The sequence below is a fragment of the Peromyscus leucopus genome, chromosome 22 (assembly GCF_004664715.2).
Source record: "Peromyscus leucopus breed LL Stock chromosome 22, UCI_PerLeu_2.1, whole genome shotgun sequence".
Classification (NCBI taxonomy): domain Eukaryota; kingdom Metazoa; phylum Chordata; class Mammalia; order Rodentia; family Cricetidae; genus Peromyscus; species Peromyscus leucopus.
The window spans coordinates 32,075,485-32,099,941 of NC_051081.1; the positions used below are offsets into that span (position 1 = coordinate 32,075,485).

Sequence of the window (24,457 nt, forward strand, 5' to 3'; positions counted from 1 at the left end):
TTGTGTCGAGGTGTGCCACGTGTGTGGGTGGCCTTGAAGGCCAGAAGAGGGCGTTGGATCTACTGGTGCTAGACTTAGTGGCTTTGTGAGCCCCAGTGCTCACAAGTGAACCAGGTCCTCCATAGGAGGAAAAAGTACTCTTTGACTGCTGAGCCATCTCTCCAGCACCCAGGAAGTTCCTTAAGTGACTCATTCCATCCCTTACCATCGACATCATTCCTAAGAGATGAATTTTGGTGTTATCTCCCCATCTGACCTAGTCTCAACTATGTTTTTGTTTAAGTTTTGAAGTATATATAGTTTAACAATCATTTTATATTATATGCCAACTGCATGACTATAAAACACTTGAATCCTGCATTTATATCACTTTGTTGGTATGTCTCTGGCACTGTTTTAAAAACAGAAAGAAACTTTGCCAAATAACTTGAATGCTTTTGTTAATATGCATTATTTCCTGCATCTGTTAACCTTGAAGTGTGACACTTATACTGCTTAACTGGGATAAAGAATTTGTGCTGAACTAGTCACGTTCTATAAAAACAACATTGCTGTTAGTGCACTCAGCTCCCCCGGGTGGACCGAAATCTCCAGTCTTGATCTTAATGTTCACTGACCACAGGAAACACTAAACTGAGGAAAAGTCGGGGCTTTGCTTGGGTTGTCTCAGCACCTCAATAATTATAAGCATGCAGAGCAACCTGGTGTTGAAAAGCAGCCCAGAAATACAACAACAGCTCTCAGCATGTAGAAAATAGTTGGAAAGAGACAGCATGCAACATTCAGACTTGGCATCCAAAACTGTAGGTTCTCTTTGGGGAAAGAATACAGATCTATTGTTTGAAGCCCTTGGTATAAATATCACCTTGACATAAATAAACCTAATATGTGTGTATGTCTGGAGGGGGGGGGGACTACTGTATCTATTAAGTTCAGTAAAAGGAGCTGTGTACTGAAGGATACTGGTAAGAAACAGGGAGAAAGGGTGCATGTGGCTTTGGAAACCAAGGGAAATGTTTTAGCTAGGAAGAGGCATAACCTATCCAGAAGGGACTGAGAACCCAAGCTGAGCACAATGATACTAAGACTCAAGTTTAGTGCCTGGCACTTACCTACACAAAATCAAGCCAGTCAACACTGCAGCTTGGATAGGAGAGGCTCATGAGGCTCTACCCCTGGCTCAGGAGCTATTGGCATCTAATGGCTGTATTGTCTTAGGAAGTGCGGCAGGCCAGGCTGCCTATGTGCACAGGGGTAGTACTAAATCGACCAGGTGGTTTATAAAAAGGGAGAAAAGGACATAAAGGTGGGAGGGGCACAGGTTGGGGGTAGGGATTGAGAGCTGAGATAAATATGATTAAGATGCATTATATATATATATATATATATATATATATATATATATATATGGATGACACTGTTCAAGAAGACATTAAAAACCAACAAATGTTACCACAGCCATAGTAATATCAAATCAAGGTAACAGAAACAGGAAGTAGCATGAACAATGAATCTTATCCCTAAAGAAGACACACTAGCTTGTTCTTTAGTTTCATCTCGTATAAACTAGATTTTCATATGTTGATTTTAGAAATAACCATGAGATAAATTTACCAGGGATTTTCATAATAAAACATTGGTTGTCTTTTATCTATACATTTTGAGTTTTGAAGGGCTCTATGAACCCAGGCTCCCTAAACCAGAATATACTGTTTCATCTGGTTTTCAATTATGAAAATCCTTTCACCTATAACACTCAACACCACGGGTGAGGAGCTCATTAACTTGGCTAACTGAGAAGAAGAGGAGCTACTATCCACGTCACACTCCTGAAGGAAAGTGCTGGTAGTGGGCTGGGCAGGAACAAGAGATTTCTGTTAATGAACAGATGGCTCTTCTTACTTCTAAGAAATGAAATGACTGAATTTACCTAAACAAATGCTACTAAAATGTATGGAATGAAGTAAACAATCTTTTCTAAGTTTTATTCAATCTAATACTATGCTGGGTAATTCCTCCCTTCACAAATGAAATTATATTTTTCAGCTCAGTTCTAGAAACAATGTAATTCATTTTGAATTGAGAAAACCACATTAATAGAACTTTATAATACAGCAATATAACTAAGTTAGGAAAAAGAAATGCTCTCTTATCAATTACTTTTTGGATTCCATTCTGTCCTTACTGTTACATCAGTCTTTGTAAGGCACGTGCTGGGATATGGGGACTGGAGTAGAAACCAGAGTGGACAGTATGCACTCCAATCCCAGCGACATGAGAAACAACCCTCACACCATGAATGGTCTGGGAGGAGAAACCACTTGTAGCCCAGACAAGTCTTGAACTTGTGGTCCTCTTGGTTCAGGCTCAGTTGAGATTACAGACTGGTACTGCCAGACCCCACTGAAAGAAACCATCTAAGAAGAGCATGAGTCAAATCCAGTTTTCAAGGAGTATAGATAGATATCCATAGACTACTTGGGGCATTTCAGACAAAGAAAGTCAAGATAGTGTGGTCCATTTTTAATTGTTCATGTCTGCCTGTCATAGTCTGTGAGCTCTATGCTAAGCAGTGAGGCAAGTCTACGATTCTTTTCTTTACTTTTTTTTTAAATCTGGGTACTTGCATGCGTGTGTATGTGTGATGCTGGTACTTAAACTTGGACAACAACAAAATATCTCTTTACCAGTTTTCAGAACATTCTAAATACACCACATAAATATAAAACAGTTGTTTATAACATCTATAGAGTAGTGAGCCAAGAATTAGAGAAACATGCTATCCTACTTAATGTGGCAAAAACAGTTCCAAAAGCCCTCTCATTTGTTTGCATTGAGATGTACACTATGAAGATTCACTTCTAGTGGTGGTGCTCACCCTTAATCTCAGCACTTGGCAGGCAGGCAGATCTCTGAGTTAGAGGCCAGCCTGGTCTACAGGGTCAGTTCCAGGACAGTCAGGGCCACACAGAGAAACCCTGTTTCAAAAAGCAAAGCCAAGGGGAAAAAAAACAAACAAACAAAAAAAAAACACCTCCGAGTTCAGAAGCTGCAAACTGTTCGGAACCAGGAGCGACTGTGCTGGGTGATGTGTTTAGGGACAATTTAAATGGTCCAGCACTGAGCTAAAGTCTTCATGTAGAAGTCACACCCCTGACAATCCTGGGAGGCAAACATCTTCATTTTACAGATTCAGCAGGAATCATTTAGTAAGCTAATCACCATTTGTTCAATAGCTATAATATTTACATTTCCAAGTCGAGTTACAGGAACTGGTCCTTAAATTTTTTTTTCTAAAAAACATGTGATTAATGTATTTTTCTTTTGTTTGGCAGAGGATGTACCACAACACAAGTATAAAAATCAGAGAACAACATGCAGGGGCTGGTTCCGTTCCTTCCACTGTGTGAATTCCAGGGATGGAACTGGGGTTCTCACGCTCAGAGGCCTGCTGAGCCACCTCATCAGCCGATTGAACTGTTTCTCCCAAGCCCTACTGAGAGAGCAGCATTCACGCATGCAGAACAAATTACATGTCCCTTATCCAGTTTGCTTGTGAGATGAAGGACTGCAAAGCAGAAGAATATTTAGGACATTAAACATCATTGCAGCTTTGATGTCACGAATCCTAAGTGGCTTTCCTGACAACCAAGAGGAAGCATATTAGCCTTGGCTGGTGGTGACATGCTGGTTTATTAGCACTCACCTTTTAAAAATATGCTATGTGGTACTATCAACTGTCTAATGTCCTGCATACATGATCCACTGCCTCCGCTTTCTGTGCGCTGCATATACTTTCATGTACTGAAACCTTTACTTAGCTTTGCCCATGTGCGAGATATCAGGTGCTGTGTCAAGTTTCCACCCCAAAGTAAGTATGTTCTGCTTTTGTATCCCACTCCTCAAGGCAAGCGCCTGCTCATCACTTCTAGAATATGATTAGGCCTAGTTTCACACAATAGTGGGCATAATTAGGTCACTGCCTCTTGGTGGGGCAAGTCTAACCTTCTACGCTAATCCACTAGACACTTTTTAAAAATGAAATGTGTTCTCTGTGCCACCCACCAAAGTGCTTTCAGTCAGAGAATAATGAAGCAGCTATTTTTACTCGGACATCAAAAGAAACCCATCAAAAAAATGCTAGTTACGAGTATTTTTAAGGTCAATGATAGACGTTTAAAACGAAACAAATAGCTTCCAAAGAAATTTAAGTGACAGTCTCAAGTCACATCTTCTTCCCCACAGATGTTCTAGAATCACAAGTTTATGTGGGTGAAGTATGCACAAGAACCCCGATTCTTGGGGTTGGAGAGATGGCTCAGCTAAGATTAAAGAGCACTTGATGCTCTTGCAGAGGGCCCAGGTTTGGTCCCCAGCACCCACGTGGCTGCTCACAACCGTCTGTAACTCTAGTTCCAGGTGGGCCAATGCCCTCTTCTGGACTCCACAGGCTCCTGCACATGACATAAACTCATGTAGGAGCAAATACATACACATAAAAAAAAACAAAAAAACAAAAAACAAAACAAAACTCTATTTTAAAAGATGAAACCAGAAACCTGTAGACAAAGCAGGTTCCAAAACTCCTGTCAGGTGACCCCAGTGTACCAGCAAAGCCTTTTGAAGGCACATGTCCCTGTGCCCTCTGGCTCATGAGAAGTCCTAACTACCATCTTCTTCCAAAGCAAAGTCACTGCACCAAGTAATACTTAGAGCAGTCATCTGGAAGGTAGAAACAGGAGGAATCACATCTTGGATCCCCGGTTTTATTACCAGGGACCTTCCACACAATGGGGTGATGAAGGGCAAAATAGAATCCTGGACCGTTACTTAAGTATCTGCCAAAGACGCTGGACACAGTAGCTAGCATGCACTTGCAATAAGCACTTGGCAGGCCAGGTGAGGGACCCTGATCTCCAGCCTGGCCTACAAAGCCTACCTCAAAATAACACAAGCTTGTGCTCTGTACCTAAGTACATCCGATGCTTTGATTCAGAGATAAAGCAGACGCAATTGTGAATGAAACCATCCTGTTTGGACATGCATTTCTTGTTGTTTTACCTACTTTAGAAAAAGAAACCCAGTGTACTACAGATTCCCTCCCCACATCCTTAAATACTTTAGTGAAGGCACTTAACATCAGATTTTAAGAGTAAATTTCTGTTGTTCGATCGACAAAGAATTTGTTACAGCAACCCTGAAATCCAATACGATTAATGACGAATTTACTTTGGCAGTAATCTGGATGCTTTGGGAGACTCCAGAGTTCAAACCCAAGGTACGTCTAGAGGAGGAAGGCTGCTGGCAAGGCTCAGGGTTCTGTCTCCACCAGGTGTGGACCAGTTGGGGCAATGTGGCCAAGGTGACGAGGATACTGGCAAGGGTATGGTTGAAAAGATGGAAATCAGAATACAAATGAGATGGGAAACAAGAGTGAAGAAAAAAAATATTTTTTTAAAGATTCAAGTGGATAAATCAGAGGTGGGGTAAAAAACATCCTAACGTGGTAACTGTGGTGGTTTGAAAGAAAATGGCCCCCACAGGCTCACATGTTTGAATGTTTGGTTCCCAGTTGGTGGACTGCTTAGGAAGGATTAGGGAGTGTGGCCTTGTTGGAATAGGTGTGCTCCTGGAGGCTTTGAAAGCCCACACCAGGCCCAGTGAGGTGTCTCTCCTCTGTTCGTTGTCTCTCCCCCCCCCCTCTGGCCCACATCTCTTCACAGCAATAAAACAGTAACCAAAATAAAAAATAAATAAATAGCAATCTCTGGTTCGTGCTACATTATAGCATCCACATCCTATTAGAGAAGCCAAAGCAAATGCTGCATATGAACAAAAGCGCGCGCGCGCACACACACACACACACACACACACATACACATTTTTAAAGAAAAGTAAGCAGAACTAACATTCAGTCAAGAAATATCACTCCCGGGAATATACTGGAATGCCTCTAAGTCAGTATAGTAAGAGTCACCTTTGTGTTCATATTTATGGAGGCACTATTCACAACAATCAAGTTATGGGATCTATCTAGGTACCCATCAACAAGTGAATATGTAAAGAAAATGCTCTATACACAATCAAGTTTTATCACAACCTCCAAAAAGAATAAATTATGTCATCTACAAAAAATGGATGAAACTGAAGATTATTATATTAAGCAAAATAAACCAGACACAGAAAGATAAACATATGATAGGTTTCTCTCACTTGTGTGTGTGTCAGAGACAGACAGACAGACACACACACACACACACACACACAGAGAGAGAGAGAGAGAGAGAGAGAGAGAGAGAGAGAGAGAGAGAGAGAGAGAGAGAGAGAGAACGGGATCAGTAGGAAGGGACAGGAGAGGGCAACAGGATGACATATGGAATGCTAGAGAGATTGCTCAGTGGATAACAGTGCTTGCTGTACAAGCATCAGGACCTGAGTTCAAATCCCCAGGATCCACATACAAAGCCAGTCATGGCGGCACAAGTGCCTGCAACGCCAGGACCGCAGGGTAGAGAGAAGAGGACTGGAGAGCTTTTGGTGAGCTGCTTTTGCCCGTTTCCCATAAGAGCGGCTTCTTTGGCCTACCCACCCGCCACCATCAGATCACCTAACCTGATCTGCTGGAAGAACAGAGCCAGCCCACAGCAAAGAGTCCCTCTTCTCCACCACCCAAACCAAAAGGTATGTCGAGCCTCAACCCCACTTCTGGCCTTGGAAAACTATCTGCTATTAAAAGGCTCTATCATTAATCCTTTACTTTCAGCTTTTGCTTGGTCAATCTCAGCTTCAAAAACACTATGCTTGAGGCTGGAGAGATGGCTCAGCGGTTAAGAGCACTGGCTGCTCTTCCAGAGGACCCAGGTACGATTCCCAGCTCCCACATGGCAGCTCACAACTGTCTGTAACTCCAGTTCCAGGGGATCTGACATCTTTGCACAGACATACATTCAGATGAGACACCAATGCACATAAAAAAATAAATCTTAGAAAAATAAAAAAGAAAACCCCACTATGCTCCCAAGCCATCCTTGATGGGGCTTCCTTCTGGTCACTTGAACCCTTTCCTCTTCATCAGCAAGCCCCCTTACACCTCCACTTGTATCATTTCACTACATCAACTCTGGCTTCTGACACTTCAGTCTGCTGTGGGATGGTCTGTATATCAAATTGCTCTGATTGGTCAATAAATAAAACACTGATTGGCCAGTGGCCAGGCAAGAAGTAGGTGGGACAAGGAGAGAGGAGAATTCTGGGAAGCGGAAGGCTGAGAGGAGAGACACTGCCAGCCGCTGCTATGACCAGCAGCATGTGAAGACACTGGTAAGCCACCAGCCACGGGGCAAGGTATAGATTTATGGAAATGAATAAATTTAAGATATAAGAACAGTTAGCAAGAAGCCTGCCATGGCCATACAGTTTGTAAGCAATATAAGTCTCTGTGTTTACTTGGTTGGGTCTGAGCGGCTGTGGGACTGGCAGGTGACAAAGATTTGTCCTGACTGTGGGCAAGGCAGGAAAACTCTAACTACATCAGTCCTATGCAACTTATTCACCAAGGTCACCAAATAGATGGTGCTTGCTGCATTCAAAGGCCTCTTTCAGAATTTACGCCCAAGGAGATTTCTGGCTCCTAGAAACCGGTTATCTGAAAGACATCATACAGAAGGCATATCCATTGTCTGTGTGTACCCAGCCGTGCAGTCAGACCTATTACTGTTGAAAAGATTGATTCAGATCAAATCAATGCTTACAGATATAAATAAATATGACCATTTATCACCAGACAGGAGACAAGGTGGCTTTTTTTCATCTCCATCTACTTTGTAAAGACATAAATAAGGCATTTCTTCCGTAACTCTTTTCTAGCATCTTTGGAATCAGGATGAATCATACTCTATTCCTACTATATGTCATCACATGCTCTGTAAATATCTCACTTGTGGTTCATGCAGATTTAAAAATCATGAGGTATAATTACTTTTACTGAGTCTCCTTTAAATGGAACTCAATTACTGCAAAACTCTGAGAAAGAAGAACTATTTTGGGATAATGATAAAGCCAAAAACAAGTAGTAAATGCCTAGAATAAGAAGGGACGGTCTGCTCCCCGGTTCTGGAGAGCTACAGTCAATGCTCCACCTTTCCAGAGGACACCATGTCTGAGTCCTCCACTTTCTGTTTTGATGGAAGTGGACTTCAAGACAGTTTAGACAACTTTACTACCTTAGCTGCCCTGCCTCTTTACGAAGACCAACCCTGGCCTCCAGCCAGACCAGTCTCCACACAGTGTATCATATTAAATTTTCCATTCAAACTATCAGGAACTAATTCAACTTCTAACTCCCTCAATTTTCTCTCTCACCCTGCCTGTCCTAACGGTCCTTCTCTACTCAGCAATCTTGTGTGTGTCTGTGTGTTGAGATGGGTGCATGCATGGGCGCACATGCACATAAGCACCTGTACTGTCAAGGCCAGAGTTCCCGATGTCCTGTGTTCTCCTCACTTTTTACATTATTCTTTAAAGACAGGGTCTCTCACTGAACCTTCAAGCTCGTTAACTGATTAGTCAGCCAGGCCCAGGGATCCCTGTCTCTGCTTCCTGGGTGCTGGGGTCACAAGCTTATGCCAGTGCTCAGCCCTTTATGTGGGTGCTGGGGAACCAAACGCAGGTCCTCATGCACAGCAAGCATTTTTCCAGCTCCCTACTTGACAATTTGCACATGGTTCTGACTATTGGATCATACACTATACTTTAGACACTGATCATACAATAGTGCTTCTGTACTATTGGATCATACACTGTACTTTATACACTGATCATACAATAGTGCTTCTGTACTATTGGATCATACACTCTACTTTAGACACTGACCATACAATAGTGCTTCTGTACTATTGGATCATACACTGTACTTTATACACTGATCATACAACAGTACTTCTGTATTATTGGATCATACACTTTCTAAATGTGCTCATCATAAATTTTTATGTTGATGCTGTCACCAACATACTTTGATCACATGATACTGACTACAAGACAAAGGCCTTGAAAGGAAGGCATAATATCATTCGTTAAAATTAAATACAAATTTATATATTTAAAAAAAGACATGTTTGTTAGAATAGTTACACATATACATCCTCGATCCTGATCAGCTTTCTGTAACAGGTTTATCTTTCTCTGAACTCTACTCATCTTTCAAAGTGAAGCCACAGTCCCAGTGTTTCCTGATTTCAGATCTTGTCAGTGTCCATCCCTGAAATATTCAAATCATCCTCATTAAAAATACTAACATAGGAGTTGCTATAATACACCTGAACTGCTAAAGAAACTAATAATGGCCAACACAGTAAAGATGCTTTTTACAGATAAGAAAGGTTTTTTAATTTCTTGTAAAGATTTTTTTTAATTGCATGTTGTATGTATGTATGAAGGTATATATGTATGTGCATGTGCTCATGGAGACCAGGGAGTCAGATCCCTTGGAGCTGTAACAAGTTACCTGACATGATTGCTAGGAACTGAACTCAGGGATCCTAACTTCTGAGTCATCTCTAACATGTTTTTAATTTCTATAACCAAAATTAAGTGGGAAATAAAATGGGCCTTAAGACACCGTTCTATGAAAACATGCATCTTGTAACTCTGAAAACAGTGTCATTCTTTTTAGGCACATGGATTATAGATTCAGGGTAATTCCCAGGCACTCACAACAGGAATAACCAGACATTCCTGTGCGGCTGTGTAGCATGGGTGGATTGTTGGGTCTTCTTCCATGACATCTGAGAACAATCGGCAAAAGCAGGAGTACTTTAGTGACCAGCTTTGAAGAATGCTGTCGACTGAGAAGTTCAACCACAGGAGACTAGGAAGTAGGACAAAGCTCACTGCCACTGTAAACCGCGACACCTTGATGCAAAGAGGAAACAGGAAGACCTCGATGCACTCATGTCTAAGAAGGTCAGTGCTAAGGCTTGTGTTTGACTAACTCATCTTTCCTCGGCTTGGATAATGCCATGCCTTCCCTTCAAGCCCTATGCACACATACTTTATTACTTGACTTTGGCACTTGGACCACATTTCACTTATTTTATCTTCTGGTAAAGGCCATTTAAAATTCTATGAGGAAAGAAGGATAATATGTTATAAATAGCTATGAATGAGGGATTTTTAAGCTTCTGTTCTCAAAAGTTCTGTTGAGTTTCTCCATGGGATACCATATTACTGATAATATCACAAAATTAACCCAAGAACTGTGAGTGTGGGGAGACTAAATTATTTCAATCAAAGTGGCTTTTAATCTACAGATAAGACAACACAATACAAATGCCTCAGATTTAATAATTTAAGGAATTCTGTAGCACTATCACACTGTCAAAGGCATGTTGTTTAAAAGTACATAAGTAACCACATGATACAGATTATTTTAAATATGATAAATGAATCATAAGAAATCATAGGCAAATATTTATGTATTTATGAAAGGAAAGTATTTCAGTACCCACAAGAAATTACCCTGAGCAGCAGAGACAATGTTCATGGGCAAAACCAAAAAGGACGAGCACACTTTCTGTTTTGCTGGAATGGCAATATAGAAACATAATCAATTCATATTGTTTAATATATATGATAGCCTAAGCAGAATGCAAGTGAACAAGCTATGCATTTGGTCTTGTGTTTTGTGGAGCTGTTATGATTTACTTGAAAAGTAAAGGGCTATGCACTTCTTTTGCACACACACACACCCCATCAAGATCTGAAAGTGCTGTAGTATTAATTTATAATATTCCAAATAAGTTATGCCCTTTTAATGCAAGAAAGTACTATCTAGAAAAAATGCAGAAAGAATATTTTGAATAAGAAAGGATTAAAACCTACAAACCCAAGAGAAAAACTGCAACCTTCATTAAAAAAAGAAACCGACACGTGTCCAGATTAATGACAAACAAGATAAACCTTTTTTGGACAAACCCAAAAAAGAAACACAGCATGTTCACAATGAAATTATGTACAAAACCAAAAGGCAACCATATGCTCCTGTTAAAATGAATTCCTTGATTGAAGACTGCAGTGAGTTTATTACATTCAGGCCAAAATCGGACCTTGCTGAGAACCAGTTTTCATGTGAACAGGAAGCTGAGAGCATTGTTACATACACTTCAGATCCTTCCCTCACTCTCCTCGAGGTTGCGTCTGAAGCCATTTCAAGGCATTTTGCATGCCGCTGCCATACATTCGGTTGCCGGTGTGATGGTCCAGCACAGCCTCTCCTGTGCTTCCTTTTCTCACTCTTGCCTGCAGAGGGAAGACTGGGAGAACCTGGCAGTGTATGTAACAATGCTTTCACGGTCAGCGCACAGTACAAGTCATCACACAGAGCCAATGCCACAAGCTGTACTTACAGACACTTCTTCTTCCACAGTTCTGAAGTTTAAAATAAACATTTCATAAATGTCAGTAATAAGCAATTTCCAGGGTGCTACCCTTAATATATACATCCCAACAGGACCCCAATTTATGTGGTGATAGACAAGAGTTTGAAATGAGTCAAATGCATCAAGTATACAATGTTCACTGTTTATAACAACGGTAACTGTGTAACAACAGAACACATTCTGGGAATCTTTGTCAGTGGTGCTATAAAGCAAGCAGACCTTATATCCAGGCCCTCTTCCCATTATATCCATATCCAGACCCTCCTCCACTATGTCTGTATCCAGGCCCTCCTCCATTATATCCGTATCCGGACCCTCCTCCACTGTATCCATATCCAGGCCCTCCTCCCATTATATCCGTATCCGGACCCTCCTCCACTGTATCCATATCTAGGCCCTCCTCCACTGTATCCATATCCAGACCCTCCTCCATTATATCCGTATCCAGACCCTCCTCCACTGTATCCATATCCAGGCCCTCCTCCATTATACCTACCCACTCCTTTACATCTGTCTGGTATTAGGAAAACAGTATCTGACCAAGGACAAAAATCTCTCCTACTGAAGGCTAGTGGGACAGAGTGACCCAAAGCTGTCCGACTGTCCCTGTGGCAACACCTCAGAACTGAAACGTGCTAACAGAAATTCTAACACTGGAAACATTAAGAACCACATTCCCAATTAACACAGGCTTGTTTGAAAATAGTCTTGTGTAATAAAGTACCAAGTATGATGAAAATAAACAACGAAGACATATATATATATTTGGTTTTTCGAGACAGGGTTTCTCTGCGTAGCTTTGCGCCTCAATGAAGATAATTTAAAAGGCATGTTTCTATATAGATTTTTATATAACCAAATTCAATCACAGTTCCAGGAAGCATGTTTCTACATTTCTCTTCTAAAAGTATACACAATGGGGGGGGGTCACTCTATTGTCTGAATAGTAGTTATTAGCTGCAGCCACCTCACATGGCCTTCCAGACTGCCGTACATCTCCCTTCAGAACAGAGCAGCCCTGCTGTGTGAGCACCTGCTGCCTAGTGTCCAGTTCCAGAACGCAAGTGGCAGGGCACCGCTGTTGAGTAGCAGACAACTCTTGGCTCTGGTGACCTGGGTGGCACAGCCTTGGCTGTCCTTTTAGAAAGGTTGGATGAGACGGTACTGAAGCCGCCATTTAATGGAGATCAACCATGTGGAGTGCTCCACTAGACAGAAAGCACAAACAGAGAACAGACTGGGGAAGGGCCTTGGAAGAGAGCGAAGAACTGTAGGATTTAATGTGGACAAAGTAACCAGAGGAAACATTCAAACGCAAAGGGTAGGACTGGGAATGGCCAAGCGATTCAGCGTCTGGCTCAGTGCACGAAGGGGCACGCAGATAGTGAATTTTTAAAAGAAGAATGGAGCGCCATCTTTACAGACATGTTCACCTTCTTCCATGCCCTTTGTGTCCCACGGGGGGCTCAGCAGTTAAGAGCACTGGCTGCTTTTTCAGAGGACCTGGGTTCCCAGCACCCACACAGGGGCTCACAACCATCAGTAACTCCAGTTCTAGGAGACCCAATGCCGCCTTCTTGACTCCACGGGCTCTGCACACATCATGGAGTGCACAAACACACACAAGCAAAACACTCATCATACACATTAAAAAAGAAGATTAAAAAGCGACTTTCTTTCGATCGTTAAAAACAAAGCAGAACGGAACCATGCTAAGACTTGGGCAAAGACTATGAAAGGGCCACCAATCTTCAGATGCCTCTCTGAACAACGCCTCACCCTCTAACTCTCACTTCACATGCTGTATGTGGTCTACGTCACTAGGACACTATTATGTTTACTTCTGACAACAATGCACTGTCTTGTTTCCTAAACTCTACAGTCCTCAAGAAAACGAGTGTGGAAGAACATGTTCTGAACAGATCAACACATGCGTGATTATCCAAGAGTGGTACTTCACTCAAGGCAGCCGGCAGCAGTGTCTAGAGTAGGTTAGCAAAGGAGCCGTCAGGGCAGGCAGTGAGGGCGGGAGGAACACAGAAAGGGAGAGGCGATGGGGCCCACACCAACAGGACATGAAGGCCATGGAAGAAGAGGCTGTGTCCGTCCAGAAGAGATGCCCCCAAGGCCTTCTCAGTGGAACTGAGGGTCAAATAAAGAAAGCAAAAGGTTTTTCCAAACCTGGAGAAAATTTACACATTATGGTAATTAGGCTGAGGAAATTTCCCCTAAGAAGCTATTCATGAGGCATTATTACTGGTAAGGACAGGAAAGCTGAAATCTAGTTGAACAGTATTCTGATAGAGCAGAATACATATAATAACAAATGAAAGTCATGTTGTAAATTATTATAACTTTAAAAACAATTTTAAAATAGGAGCATGACTGGACCCAGTCTAGTTCGCTCTGTGCACACTGAAGCAGACAGAGCCAGGAGAGAGAGTGTCTCTCAGAGGTGACTACTTAAGGCTTTGGCTGACTTTCCTTCTTCCTCATTTTCCTACTTGTAATAAATGTTCTTTTTATAATAAAAATAGACACCTTTATTTTTAATAGAAAGAGACCCTATATTGTAAATATCAAGTTATGAGGCATATCTTAGACTTAGTGGCTAAAACAAGGGAAAAATGGAGCCCTGATTTGAAAGAATGGGCTCTTCAAATATGATTTTGGGATTGGTTGCAATTTTTAAACTCTAGAAGAAATACAAACAAATACACAAAGACAATCAAGGTACCTGGAATAAATAATGCAATAATTCCAAAAAGAACCTATCTGTACAGTGTACTAGACATAACTGGTGTTATATTTTAAGGTAAAAATATTCCATTCTAAATGTTCACTGATCCTTAGAGAAATGGAAATGGACTCGGTAAATAAAGGAATTAGACCAAACAAAAAAGTTACTATAGTGAACCACCACCACCCCAACACACACACACTTAAACAAAATTTATAATACACCCAAGGAGCTCAGAGTGAAATCTTTGATTGGAGAGTTGCTGCAGGAATAAATTTTGTAGTATTTGTAGCAGAAAAACTGTGAACTTATATTGAGAAGTGCATGAGCTTTAGCATGAAACAAACCTAACTTCAAATTACCATCTTTTTGCTCACCCACATGACCCCAGACAAGTTGCTGAAGGAAGCCTGTCCGTAGAGGGACAGCACATGGCTCCGTTGGGAGAATTAAGCGGCATGTGTGACAGTGGGTTGGGAGGTTGGGGACTATGAACCCAGGATGGCACCACCAGACGGAGGCAGCAGGTCTAGCAGGTCTGAGCTGAAGCTAAGTGTCCACGTTTTTACAATGCAGCACGACTGATTCTACTACACAGGGAAGGGAAGGGAAGCCATGTTTGACCCTATGCCTGGAACATGATGGGCCTCTGCTAATGTTAGGCAACTGTTGCACATAAACTAGATGTCTTCCATCATTTCCCATGAAGCTTGTCATAAACTGGTTCATTAAAAGGATAAAGACAGAATCTGTCCACAGTGAAAAGCTCAGGTTTTTTTTTCTTCGTTTGTGTTTGGTTTTGGTTTTGCTATAGACGGGAGTTAAAAGGAACAGAGTCAACAGAAGTGCCATTTACAGTGCATAAATCACCAAGTCACTTAAGTGGCCTGTGTGCTCACCCCACTGATCAGGACATAAATCTCCTCTTAGGTGTTGCTGCGCTTATGTATCACAATCAACAGACAGGATTTGCTCCTTATGGCATGACCTCAAAAGAAAGCCAACTGCTAATCTACAAAGATATCTGCAAATGTGGGGAAGCATAATAGGTCTCAGAAAATATTCTTGCAAATGTCAAAGGTCTATTGTACAATCACATTTTTTAACATAACGGAAAGGTCTTGGCATATTTATAAATGGCTCTCAGCAATTAAGAAAAGTGCCATGAAAGGTCAGGATTTGATGCCCCCAATATTTCAATTGTTTGTATGCCTGCCTGTCTTCCTTACCATCTTTCACATGCTGCTAAGAAGGGTGGCTGAAATTCCATCCTGGGAGAGGCTGACTGACTAAAACAAATGGAGTGTTTGCTGCACAGGGTGGTGATCTCTGCTGCCTTTACTTCTTCCCTAGGCCAAGCCACTGCAGCGACAGACCGTCAGCAGGCAGGTAGGCGTGAACCAAGCCTCAAGGTGAGGCAGGTAAAGCCCCACAACGCTGCTGAAGCCTGAGCTGTCTGAACTGCTGTTCCTGCAGTTTTCTCACAGCAAAGGAGGGCTTCAATAACCAACACCAGAGAGCCAGACACGGGCCCACAGATATCAAATATGCATAAAATCCAGCATGAAAAGCGGGCACTTCTCTTTTCCTGAACAAATCGAAGGGCTCTGTTCAAGTGTGCTGATCCAAAGTACTCGGTAGGAATTTAGTGGTTAACTCCGTGCCAGCCAGGTTCCTAGAAAGGCTATATCCTCCATTTCCTCCTCTGTAGATCGTATGCATACAAGTTAAGTACAAACAGAAATACAGACTTGTTTTAATTTTTAAATAGAAATGACTGATTTCAAACCTGAAACTTAAATATATCTACATGCTCATTTGGAGCCTTAATAGATAAGCCAATTTGCTTGGTGACACTCAACCTGTCAATAGACTAAAGTTATGACTACCTGAGGGATTACGTTTTTCAACAGTCGGGCTCCAAACAACATTTCGAGTACTGACTGTCACTTTGCAAGCGGTCTTCAGCTCCCACAGGCTGAGGTCTACAAGGTGGCGGCTCGGTCCACTCTGGCCCTGACTAGCCCTTTCTTGTTCTCCCCTCACCCATGAATGTTCTTTCTGCCTATCCAGCTCACATAGTCTCCACTGTTCAGGAGGAATTCAGCTTCTTACAAGAGTCACCAATTCAGTACCACAGGACTCTCTTAAATGAGTACTCTTCATACTATTTAGCATAATATCTGCATAAAACTTAGCACTTAACATACATGTTAACTTAGACATTTTTCACTGTGTGTCATTCGTATCTCTAGCCATTAGGACTATAAACTTCTTAAAGACAAATCCCATCTCAAACTGGACCATACTTTAAAACAAATGTTTATATTTCCTTCCACTGTATAGTCAGGTGAGCCTTATTTCCAGGTCTTTTCAACAGGAGTCAGAGCTTTCAAATGAGCACACCTGTGCCTCCTACTGGTGACTATGACTATTACAACTGTATGTATCTATGACAAAATTATAATGGTTGGACTAAATCATTACTTGTTGAAATCAAAGAAAAATTACAAATCATCCAAGATTATAATGAATAGAGTGTTTGAGGGCAATCGTTTTAAGGTTTAAGATTACATTATACATTTTTATTATAAGTGATAATTAAAACAAAAAAGTGAAGCCTTTCCTCTAAATTAGTAACTATTTTTGAGTTTGGATTATTCCAGTATTTAAAAAAGAAACAACAATGATCATATACTGAAAGATTCTGTGATTAGGAGTCTGTATGAATCACCCATACAGAATACCTACTAGTATAACATATAATGTTCTAAAAAGCATGCTAGGACACTACTTTGTATTACTTTCGGGGACTTTTTTAAAGATTCGGTGCAACTAATACTGTCTCTCTTCATTTGCAGGGCAATTCCATTTCCCCAAGAAAGAATCCAGCAAGACGTAAAACAAGCACACAGATGGTAACAATGAAGCAATTCAAAGAAAACTCAGTGACGACCACAGAAACAACCTGCTTGTAAAACATTACCTAATGGTGTTCCATTTGTAAGTTAGTTTCCCAAGTATTCTCAGTCCTGGTCAAACAGCCTCTAAGGAGAGACCTGGGCTCCCCTTGCTTGCCCCGCCCCTTGCTCAACAATGCTGCTCTGGCTTTATCCTATGTTTGCGGCCTCTGCTGTCTGTGCAGTAGACAGCTGCTGCGAGCTAAGCTCAGCTGCAATCGAGATTCATGAAGATGGCACTTTACGGTGATTTGTTCTAATGTGCAGTCTCTGGGGTTCTATTGGAATACTAATTATAAGGGCATTTGTTATGACAGCAAGCTTGCTTTTCACAATGTACTGTCAAAAGCAGATCTCCGCAACCTGAAGATCAGGAAGCCATGCTGGGCCTCCTTTTCTAAAGGAGCACTCTGGACTCAATGGCCTCTAAGACTCACTCTCTTCACTGCCGAACCGGGTGCAGATCTTCCTCTCTGTTCACTTCAAGTCCTATTGCCTCCCAAGAAAGCAAATCTGTCCAACACTGCAAACGGAGCCTGCCCCTCCTGTCACCTCACACAGCATCCCGACCTCCACCTGTGGCCGGCCATTAGCCTTCCAGCATCGGGCCTTTCTCTCTCACATCCTCTCTTCATCCACGCAGCTCCCTCTCGCTATGACAGTGGTTTGGTGGTCTGGAGACTAACTACAATTATGCTATACATGACGGAGCACAGACTACTCGGTTCAACACGGTTCCAGCAACTGGTCACTCCCTTCCCCTTGCTGTGTGCCCGTTTTGTGTGATAGTGAAAACGGCTTTGCAAGCTTGTGAGGAGGAAGGGAACTGAAGACATTAAAAATACTCAGCACAACGCCTGATACTTATAAACACTCAATGTTAGTGCTATTACTGTTTTAACAATCACCATGTCTCTTCTTTTTCAGTACAGATTTGTAGTCCACAATTCTAAATGAAATAAAAAAAAATTATGGTCTGGATTTCTAGCCAAGGCAAATGAGATCATCATGAATTTCTCTTTTTTTTTAATGATATACAGGGTGAGGGGAGGGGAATCAGTCACCAATTCTGGCAGGAAAAAATGACTGCATGTGGTTACTGACTAGTGCTCTGAGTGACAACTAAGCACTATACATTTCTCAAGGGTGCAGCAAAGTTATCAGGTTGCTAGATTTCAGAACAAAACAGAACAAATATACTCTGATCAACTATAAAATAATCTGTCCATTATCTTGTCTGTATCAAGGATGAGCTTTATAAGTAAAAGATATGTCCCAAAGTCAACCTCTACTAACTGAGAAATGTGTTTCCTGATGTCACATATACCTTTAAAGAAATTACTAAACACATACATTAGAAACCATATTGTCAAGTCTAAGTTAGATACTAAAGTGGTACTACATCAGAGAGAGGAGAGGAGAGAGACAAGAGTGAACACACAGGTGTGAGCAAACCACCTGAATGCCTTTGCACCACTTTCCACAGATACAAGAAGCCCACCCTTCACGAGCTGCTGATGTAGACAGGCAAGGCAGGCAGTGTCCACTGGCAGAGTGGAAGTCAACACCACAAGTCTACATCATATTAGTTATAATCACAGAGTCTCAAGAGTCTCAAAAATAACCCAGACTGCCCATAGACAGTTCTGGTTTTACCATCCCAATGTGATTTTGGACTAGTACCAAATATTTCTTCAAAATCATGGTACTTACATGTAAAGAAGCTTTCTTTTAGCAGATTATACTGGGTATCCTAAAGCACATCAGACTCTAAAAGAACGGTGATGCCATTCAGGGAAAGAAGCACACCTTCTCTTACATGTTTCAAGGCCTTTCATGTTGGGCACAGGCAATTTTATGGCATGTACCATTTAGAAGAGTAGGGTGATTATTATTAGTCACAGGTGAGTACTGTCCTAATAGGGCTCACTAGATGTCAGAGAGCTAGCTACATATAAATCTCAGAAGAATGTGCCACATTTATTTTAAAACACATTTTAAGGTAAGTGCTTACCTTCTCTTAGACGGTCCACCACAAAAGTAAATCCAGTAGTTCTTGGATGTAAGACGTATTCGTATTTTTGAAGTCCATTCTTCTCAGCAAAATCATTACTCCGAGCCTTGTTATTTTCTAAACAAAATAATAGACTGTTAGTAAAGTAAAAAATGATAGTGGGTAATGAAAAACAGTAAGAATTTCATAGATAAAAATACCACTTATGACCAGGTATGGCGGGCACAGCTTCAATCCCTGGACTCAGGAGGCAGAGGCAGGCAGATCTTCAGTACAAGACCAGCTTAGTCAACAAAAATTCCAGGACAGCCAGGACTAACAGTGAGAAGTTGCCTGGCCCCAAAAGATACTTACATATTCCATTGTTACAGACAGTATATGAAGATGATGCAAACTTTTGAATATATATATGAATGCTTTGCTTCCATATATGTGTGCCAGTGTGTGTGATGCCCCAGGAGGCTAGAAGAGGATGTCAGATTTCCTGGAACGGGAGTTACAAATGGATGTGGGCGCCATGTGGGTGCTAGAACCCAAACTAGGTCCTCTACAAGAGTATCAAATGCTCTTAACCACTGAGCCATTTCTCCAGCCCCCAAATGCAAACATTTGTGATAATCCCTTACAAAGAAGTCTATTGGTATGTGTGTGGATATATGTAAATATATGTTAGGAACAAGGCCTTAATAAGTTCCCTTAAATGTATGTCACAAAATTTAAAATTAGTTAAAAGCCAGTATATAACAAAAATTGAGATATAAAATACAAAAAACTACTAAGCTCAAATGTTCATGAACCTTTACGTGAGGTGAGGATGTAATTCAGTGATAAAGCAGTTGTCTACCATGTACAGGGTTCAATCCCTACCACCACCACCAATAATAATAAAAAAAATCCTTAAATAATAAAAGTTCAAATATAATATAAAAATGCTAATAAAACTGAAAATTAACAAAAGTCAAGGATTTAGAGACATCCAGAAGAAATGGCCAGCAATCAAATATATCAGATCAATGTTTTCTTTAACCCAATAATTTAGGCTTTCAAAGCAGTAAAATATCTGCCTTGCTCAAGCACAGAGGGGCTAATATTACTAACCAAAACCACTGCACAACAAAATAAGCACATGATTAGCACATCATGTACAAACATCTGAACATGGTTTGGCTGAATATAGTTACAGAGACAAGTATATGTTCCAGTTGTTGGCAATAACTTCTTTTTCCATTCCATGAGGTCACTTTACAAATTCCAAGAAGAACCAAACTCATTATTCAGCAAATACAATTGGAAAATAAAGTGTTCAAAACTTTGGCCTTGACTAGAGATCATCAAACACCTTCTGATGACAGCAGACACTAGGGCCTGCAACCCAGCTCTATCTGGAAACCTACACGCTAGTGTAAGAAAAAGATCTACACAAACACAGCTTTCCTGGGAGTACATTTAAGACTGGGAGTCCTCCAGGCCTCCAGCAACCACAGATACACAACAGCCAGCAGATACTCTTAGAGGCCTTGTTCATTTCTGACAGAGGCACTGAGTCCAGTGTCCACAGCTTCCCCAGCAATTAAAGGGAAAGGCCTTGGACATGAAAATCAGTCAGCTCTTCTCCACTAGTCTGTGACTATCCTGGGCACGGGGCGAAAAAACAGTACTTCTGGTCCAGCCAGCTGGCAGACCTTAAATGGGATTAGCAGTCCCAGAGGAACCAGAGAGGTGGGCAGTCTGTTTTCCAGTTGTTGGTGACTTGGGGTTCTCAGGTATAACTGAATTCTGTTGCAGATGTGAATACAAACGCACACAGCTCTAAAATGTCCAGTCACACTGTGGGAAGTTGGAAATGATCAGACCACTGAGTGTGGCATGTTCTCCCCCTCCTCCATCTTCCCGTTCCCAGGCCGTCATTATTAGTAACTGCACTTGCATCCCATTTTCCAACCGCAGCCTCTTGCCAGCTCACTGCCTGCAACGTTCCCACCCCAGCACCGCCTCCACCCACACCCACAGCAATGCCGGCCACTCATCTTCTCAAGCCAACCTGCATGTTCCGACCTCAGGCCTGTGCAGCTGGTGTCCAGTTACCCAGAAGGCCTCCCGCTGCTGATGCAGTCTTCGGCCTTCTACATATGATCCCTACTTTTTAAGAGAAACTTAATAGAGAGGCTTGCCCTGATCACTTTACAGACTAGCATCCTTTACTCTATCTACCCACCTTGCTTTATTTTTCTATACAAACTCTTACAACATCTGTACATATTCTTAGCTTATTCCTCATCTAACATAAGCTCTAAAGAAGGGAATTAATTTTGTATATAATGTTTCAGACACTAGGATATTTACTACATAAAGAAACTTTATATACAAGAGTGTCATATTGTTTGTATTATCATTGTTAAAACCAGAAATAGTTTTTGTTTTCCAACTCAGGAAAATGGACCTAAAAATTAGGACGAACGATGTGAAAGATCACAACATTGAGAGAACTGAAACAGATAAAGAAACACATGGTCTGTTTGCCAGTCTGAAGGTTAAAGAAGAGCTGGTCTGCACATACACACATTCCCAAGAATGTACTTGTGTATCTGTGGCCAAAGGATGACCCAAATGGAGCAAAATTTCCAATCGTGTTCATTCGTGGGCTGTGGGATTACAGCAACCTTTGTGTAGACTTCTTTCTGTGTCTTTCAATTTCCCAATATACCATGCTTCCCTTAACAAAAGTTATAACCAACTATAGTATATGAAGCCAGAACATATATAAAGTCACAGTGAAACACACTGATCTAAAAACATGCAAGCAAACTAGTTTCAGAATTTAAAGTAAAATATAAAATGTTGTAATAGGGTTTAAAACAATCCAAATTTAAAGTTAACACTAATAATTAAAAAATACTTTAAAATTAAATGATCTTTTTTCTAAATTGGAAATATTTTTGTTAGCTCATTTTAAAAAACAAAGAAATCATGTAATTTGCCCAACTCAGTAAAAATTATCTGTAGAAGTTGGCTTTAGAAAAATACTGCAAATCTCCATAACCAGTCTACGACAAGCATGACTTTTGCAAGCGGGCCCGAATGTAAATACCATGCTAACTTACAAAAATATCATGTAGAGCTGGAAATGCAACTCTGTAGCAGTAGAACCCTAGCCTGAGTAAGGCTGGCCTTGAACTCAGTGAGCTGCCTGCCTCTGCCTCTTGAATGCTGGGATTAAAGGTGTAGAATATTGGGACTAAAGGCATGCCACCCAGCATAAAATTACACTTTAAAATGTCCTTTCTGTTTGGTCTTCCCCTCAGCCCACAGTACTGGGAAGCGGACCAGGGCCCCCTAGCAGTCTACCGCTGAGCTTTCTGCACAGCCATCGTTTCACTCTGAGATACTGACTCACCAAGTTGCTGAGGCTGGTCTTAAACTTGTGATCTGCCTGCATCACTCTCCTGAGTAGCTGGACCTTTAGGATTGTTCCCCTAGGTCTGGCTTGGGTACCATTGATTAACTGAGTGACGTTGGGAGGCATCCATTAATTTTGTTGATATTCACATACTTCATGTTAGGAAAAGAAGATTTGACTAGCGGTTTCTAAGTTTTTAAATTCTATGACCCAAACCCAGGCTGCCTCACCTGTGAGGTCAGTTCCTTCTGGAAAGATGAGAAGTTGTAGTGGTTCACGGATGTCACAAAAATAATCAATCATGTCTTCAAAATGGTTCTTATCGTCCTTCCACTTCCTATGGATGAAGATGAAGGCAGCAGCTTGCATGGCCCAGCCTAGGGAAAAATTAACAAGCATTTGCATGAACTTCAACAGCGATATCCACATCCTACTAATCATAATTTTTGGTTCTTCAAGTTTTTACTATGTTTACTATCATAAGCATTCTATGACATACCATAAATTTAGCACTAATAACACATAAGCCACAGTATTTTTTAAAGGAGTTTGGTGATCCTGAGGTTTGCAAAATTCTTAAAATTCTCCTTTAAGCCATAGCTTGTCACTATAATCTCAAGGCAGTACTATTTACCAAGCAGTAAAAAATGAACTTTCTCAGGTCACAGAAGAATTCTCTAACATTTCATTTCCTATACTCTCAAACTAAATGCAAGTGCTAATTTCAACAGTAGTCAGCAGATTTTACTTAAATGGAAAGGGAAATTCTGGAATGTTACCAAGTGCATTCCTTGGTGGGTGTATGTGGTCACACTGCCTATCTCAGAGGCAGACCCACCTTATTACTGAAAAGGTAGCCTTGATAAGCCCATCTGTTCTCTGATGCCTGCCCACCCTTCCCTACCCAGTCTTCCCAGGCCTCTGTGGGAGATGCCTGACTCAGGACAGCCTATGCAGTCTCTGAAGAGCTCACACAGCATGATAAGCTTGGGCCACACAGAGTAATTCTGTAAGCCAACTGAATGTCCACCCTGTCTTAAAATTATACCCAGGACCATGGGAAAGTAGAGAGTGTGAAGCAAAGGCAGGCAGGCAGTAAAGATAGCATGTGTAGTGAAGGCCAAAGCCTCTTGCTGCTGAGCCAAACAGAGCTGATTCTGATTCCCACCAAAGCACTTTGGTCCCCATTCTTGGCAGCCTATGTATGGGGTCCATCTCCACAATGCCCATGAGAGTCTTCCTCTCTAACTCACACACAATGACTACAGCACTCATCTCAACAACTAGGGACGAGGGGTAATGCCTTGCAAGCATGCAGTGCTGTTCTGGAATACAGATATGCTACAGTTTATCTATCCCGTTCGCTCCTAATTTAGGCTAAACCGATTCTGAGACTCTCTTACTGCTACTAGAAATCTTTATTCTGGTCATATTTATTAGGGGTAAGTTTTCCTGACATTTTTCATGTTTTCCTGTTACACTTCTTGGTGTCCCCCTCTCCCATTGTTCCCGTCTTTGGTTGAAATGAAGGATTTTTTGTCCCTTCTCTTGTTCTCTAAAATCCAGGCTTTCCTAGAACTCAGCCATCGTCCCATTTGTTCATGTACACTATCAATAGCTCTTTCTGTCTAACAATGTTGGGGAGCACTGGGTGCCACAGGGGCAATATGGCTGCCACAGGACCGTACTGCCCAGAATATGAAACATGAACTTCCTACCCCATGGCAGACAGTGTGCCGACCTCAGCTCGATTGGCTTGGAAACAGAACACCCCATTTCATTCCTTGGCTTTTTTTCACCCTTCTATATTTGGTAAGCCTGCTGAACCACACAACCCCATCAACACGGAGTTCACTTATTAATCTCCACCAACCAAAACAGCTCCTAATTCTACCACTGTGTAAACAG

The 24,457-nt window shown here is 41.5% G+C and overlaps 1 protein-coding gene across 5 annotated transcripts in view; it reads right to left on the reverse strand.

Moving 5' to 3' along the window:
- The window catches only part of Lclat1 (lysocardiolipin acyltransferase 1), a 125,304-nt gene that overhangs the window by 33,820 nt on the left and 67,027 nt on the right, over positions 1 to 24,457 (reverse strand). For all 5 annotated transcript variants that reach the window (XM_028873714.2, XM_028873708.2, XM_037198053.1 and 2 more), the window contains exons 4-5: positions 22,780 to 22,926; positions 19,153 to 19,269 (exon numbers count right to left, since the gene is read on the reverse strand). In XM_028873714.2, coding sequence (XP_028729547.1) covers positions 19,153 to 19,269; positions 22,780 to 22,926 — 264 coding nt within the window. The remainder of the gene's footprint in view (positions 1 to 19,152; positions 19,270 to 22,779; positions 22,927 to 24,457) is intronic.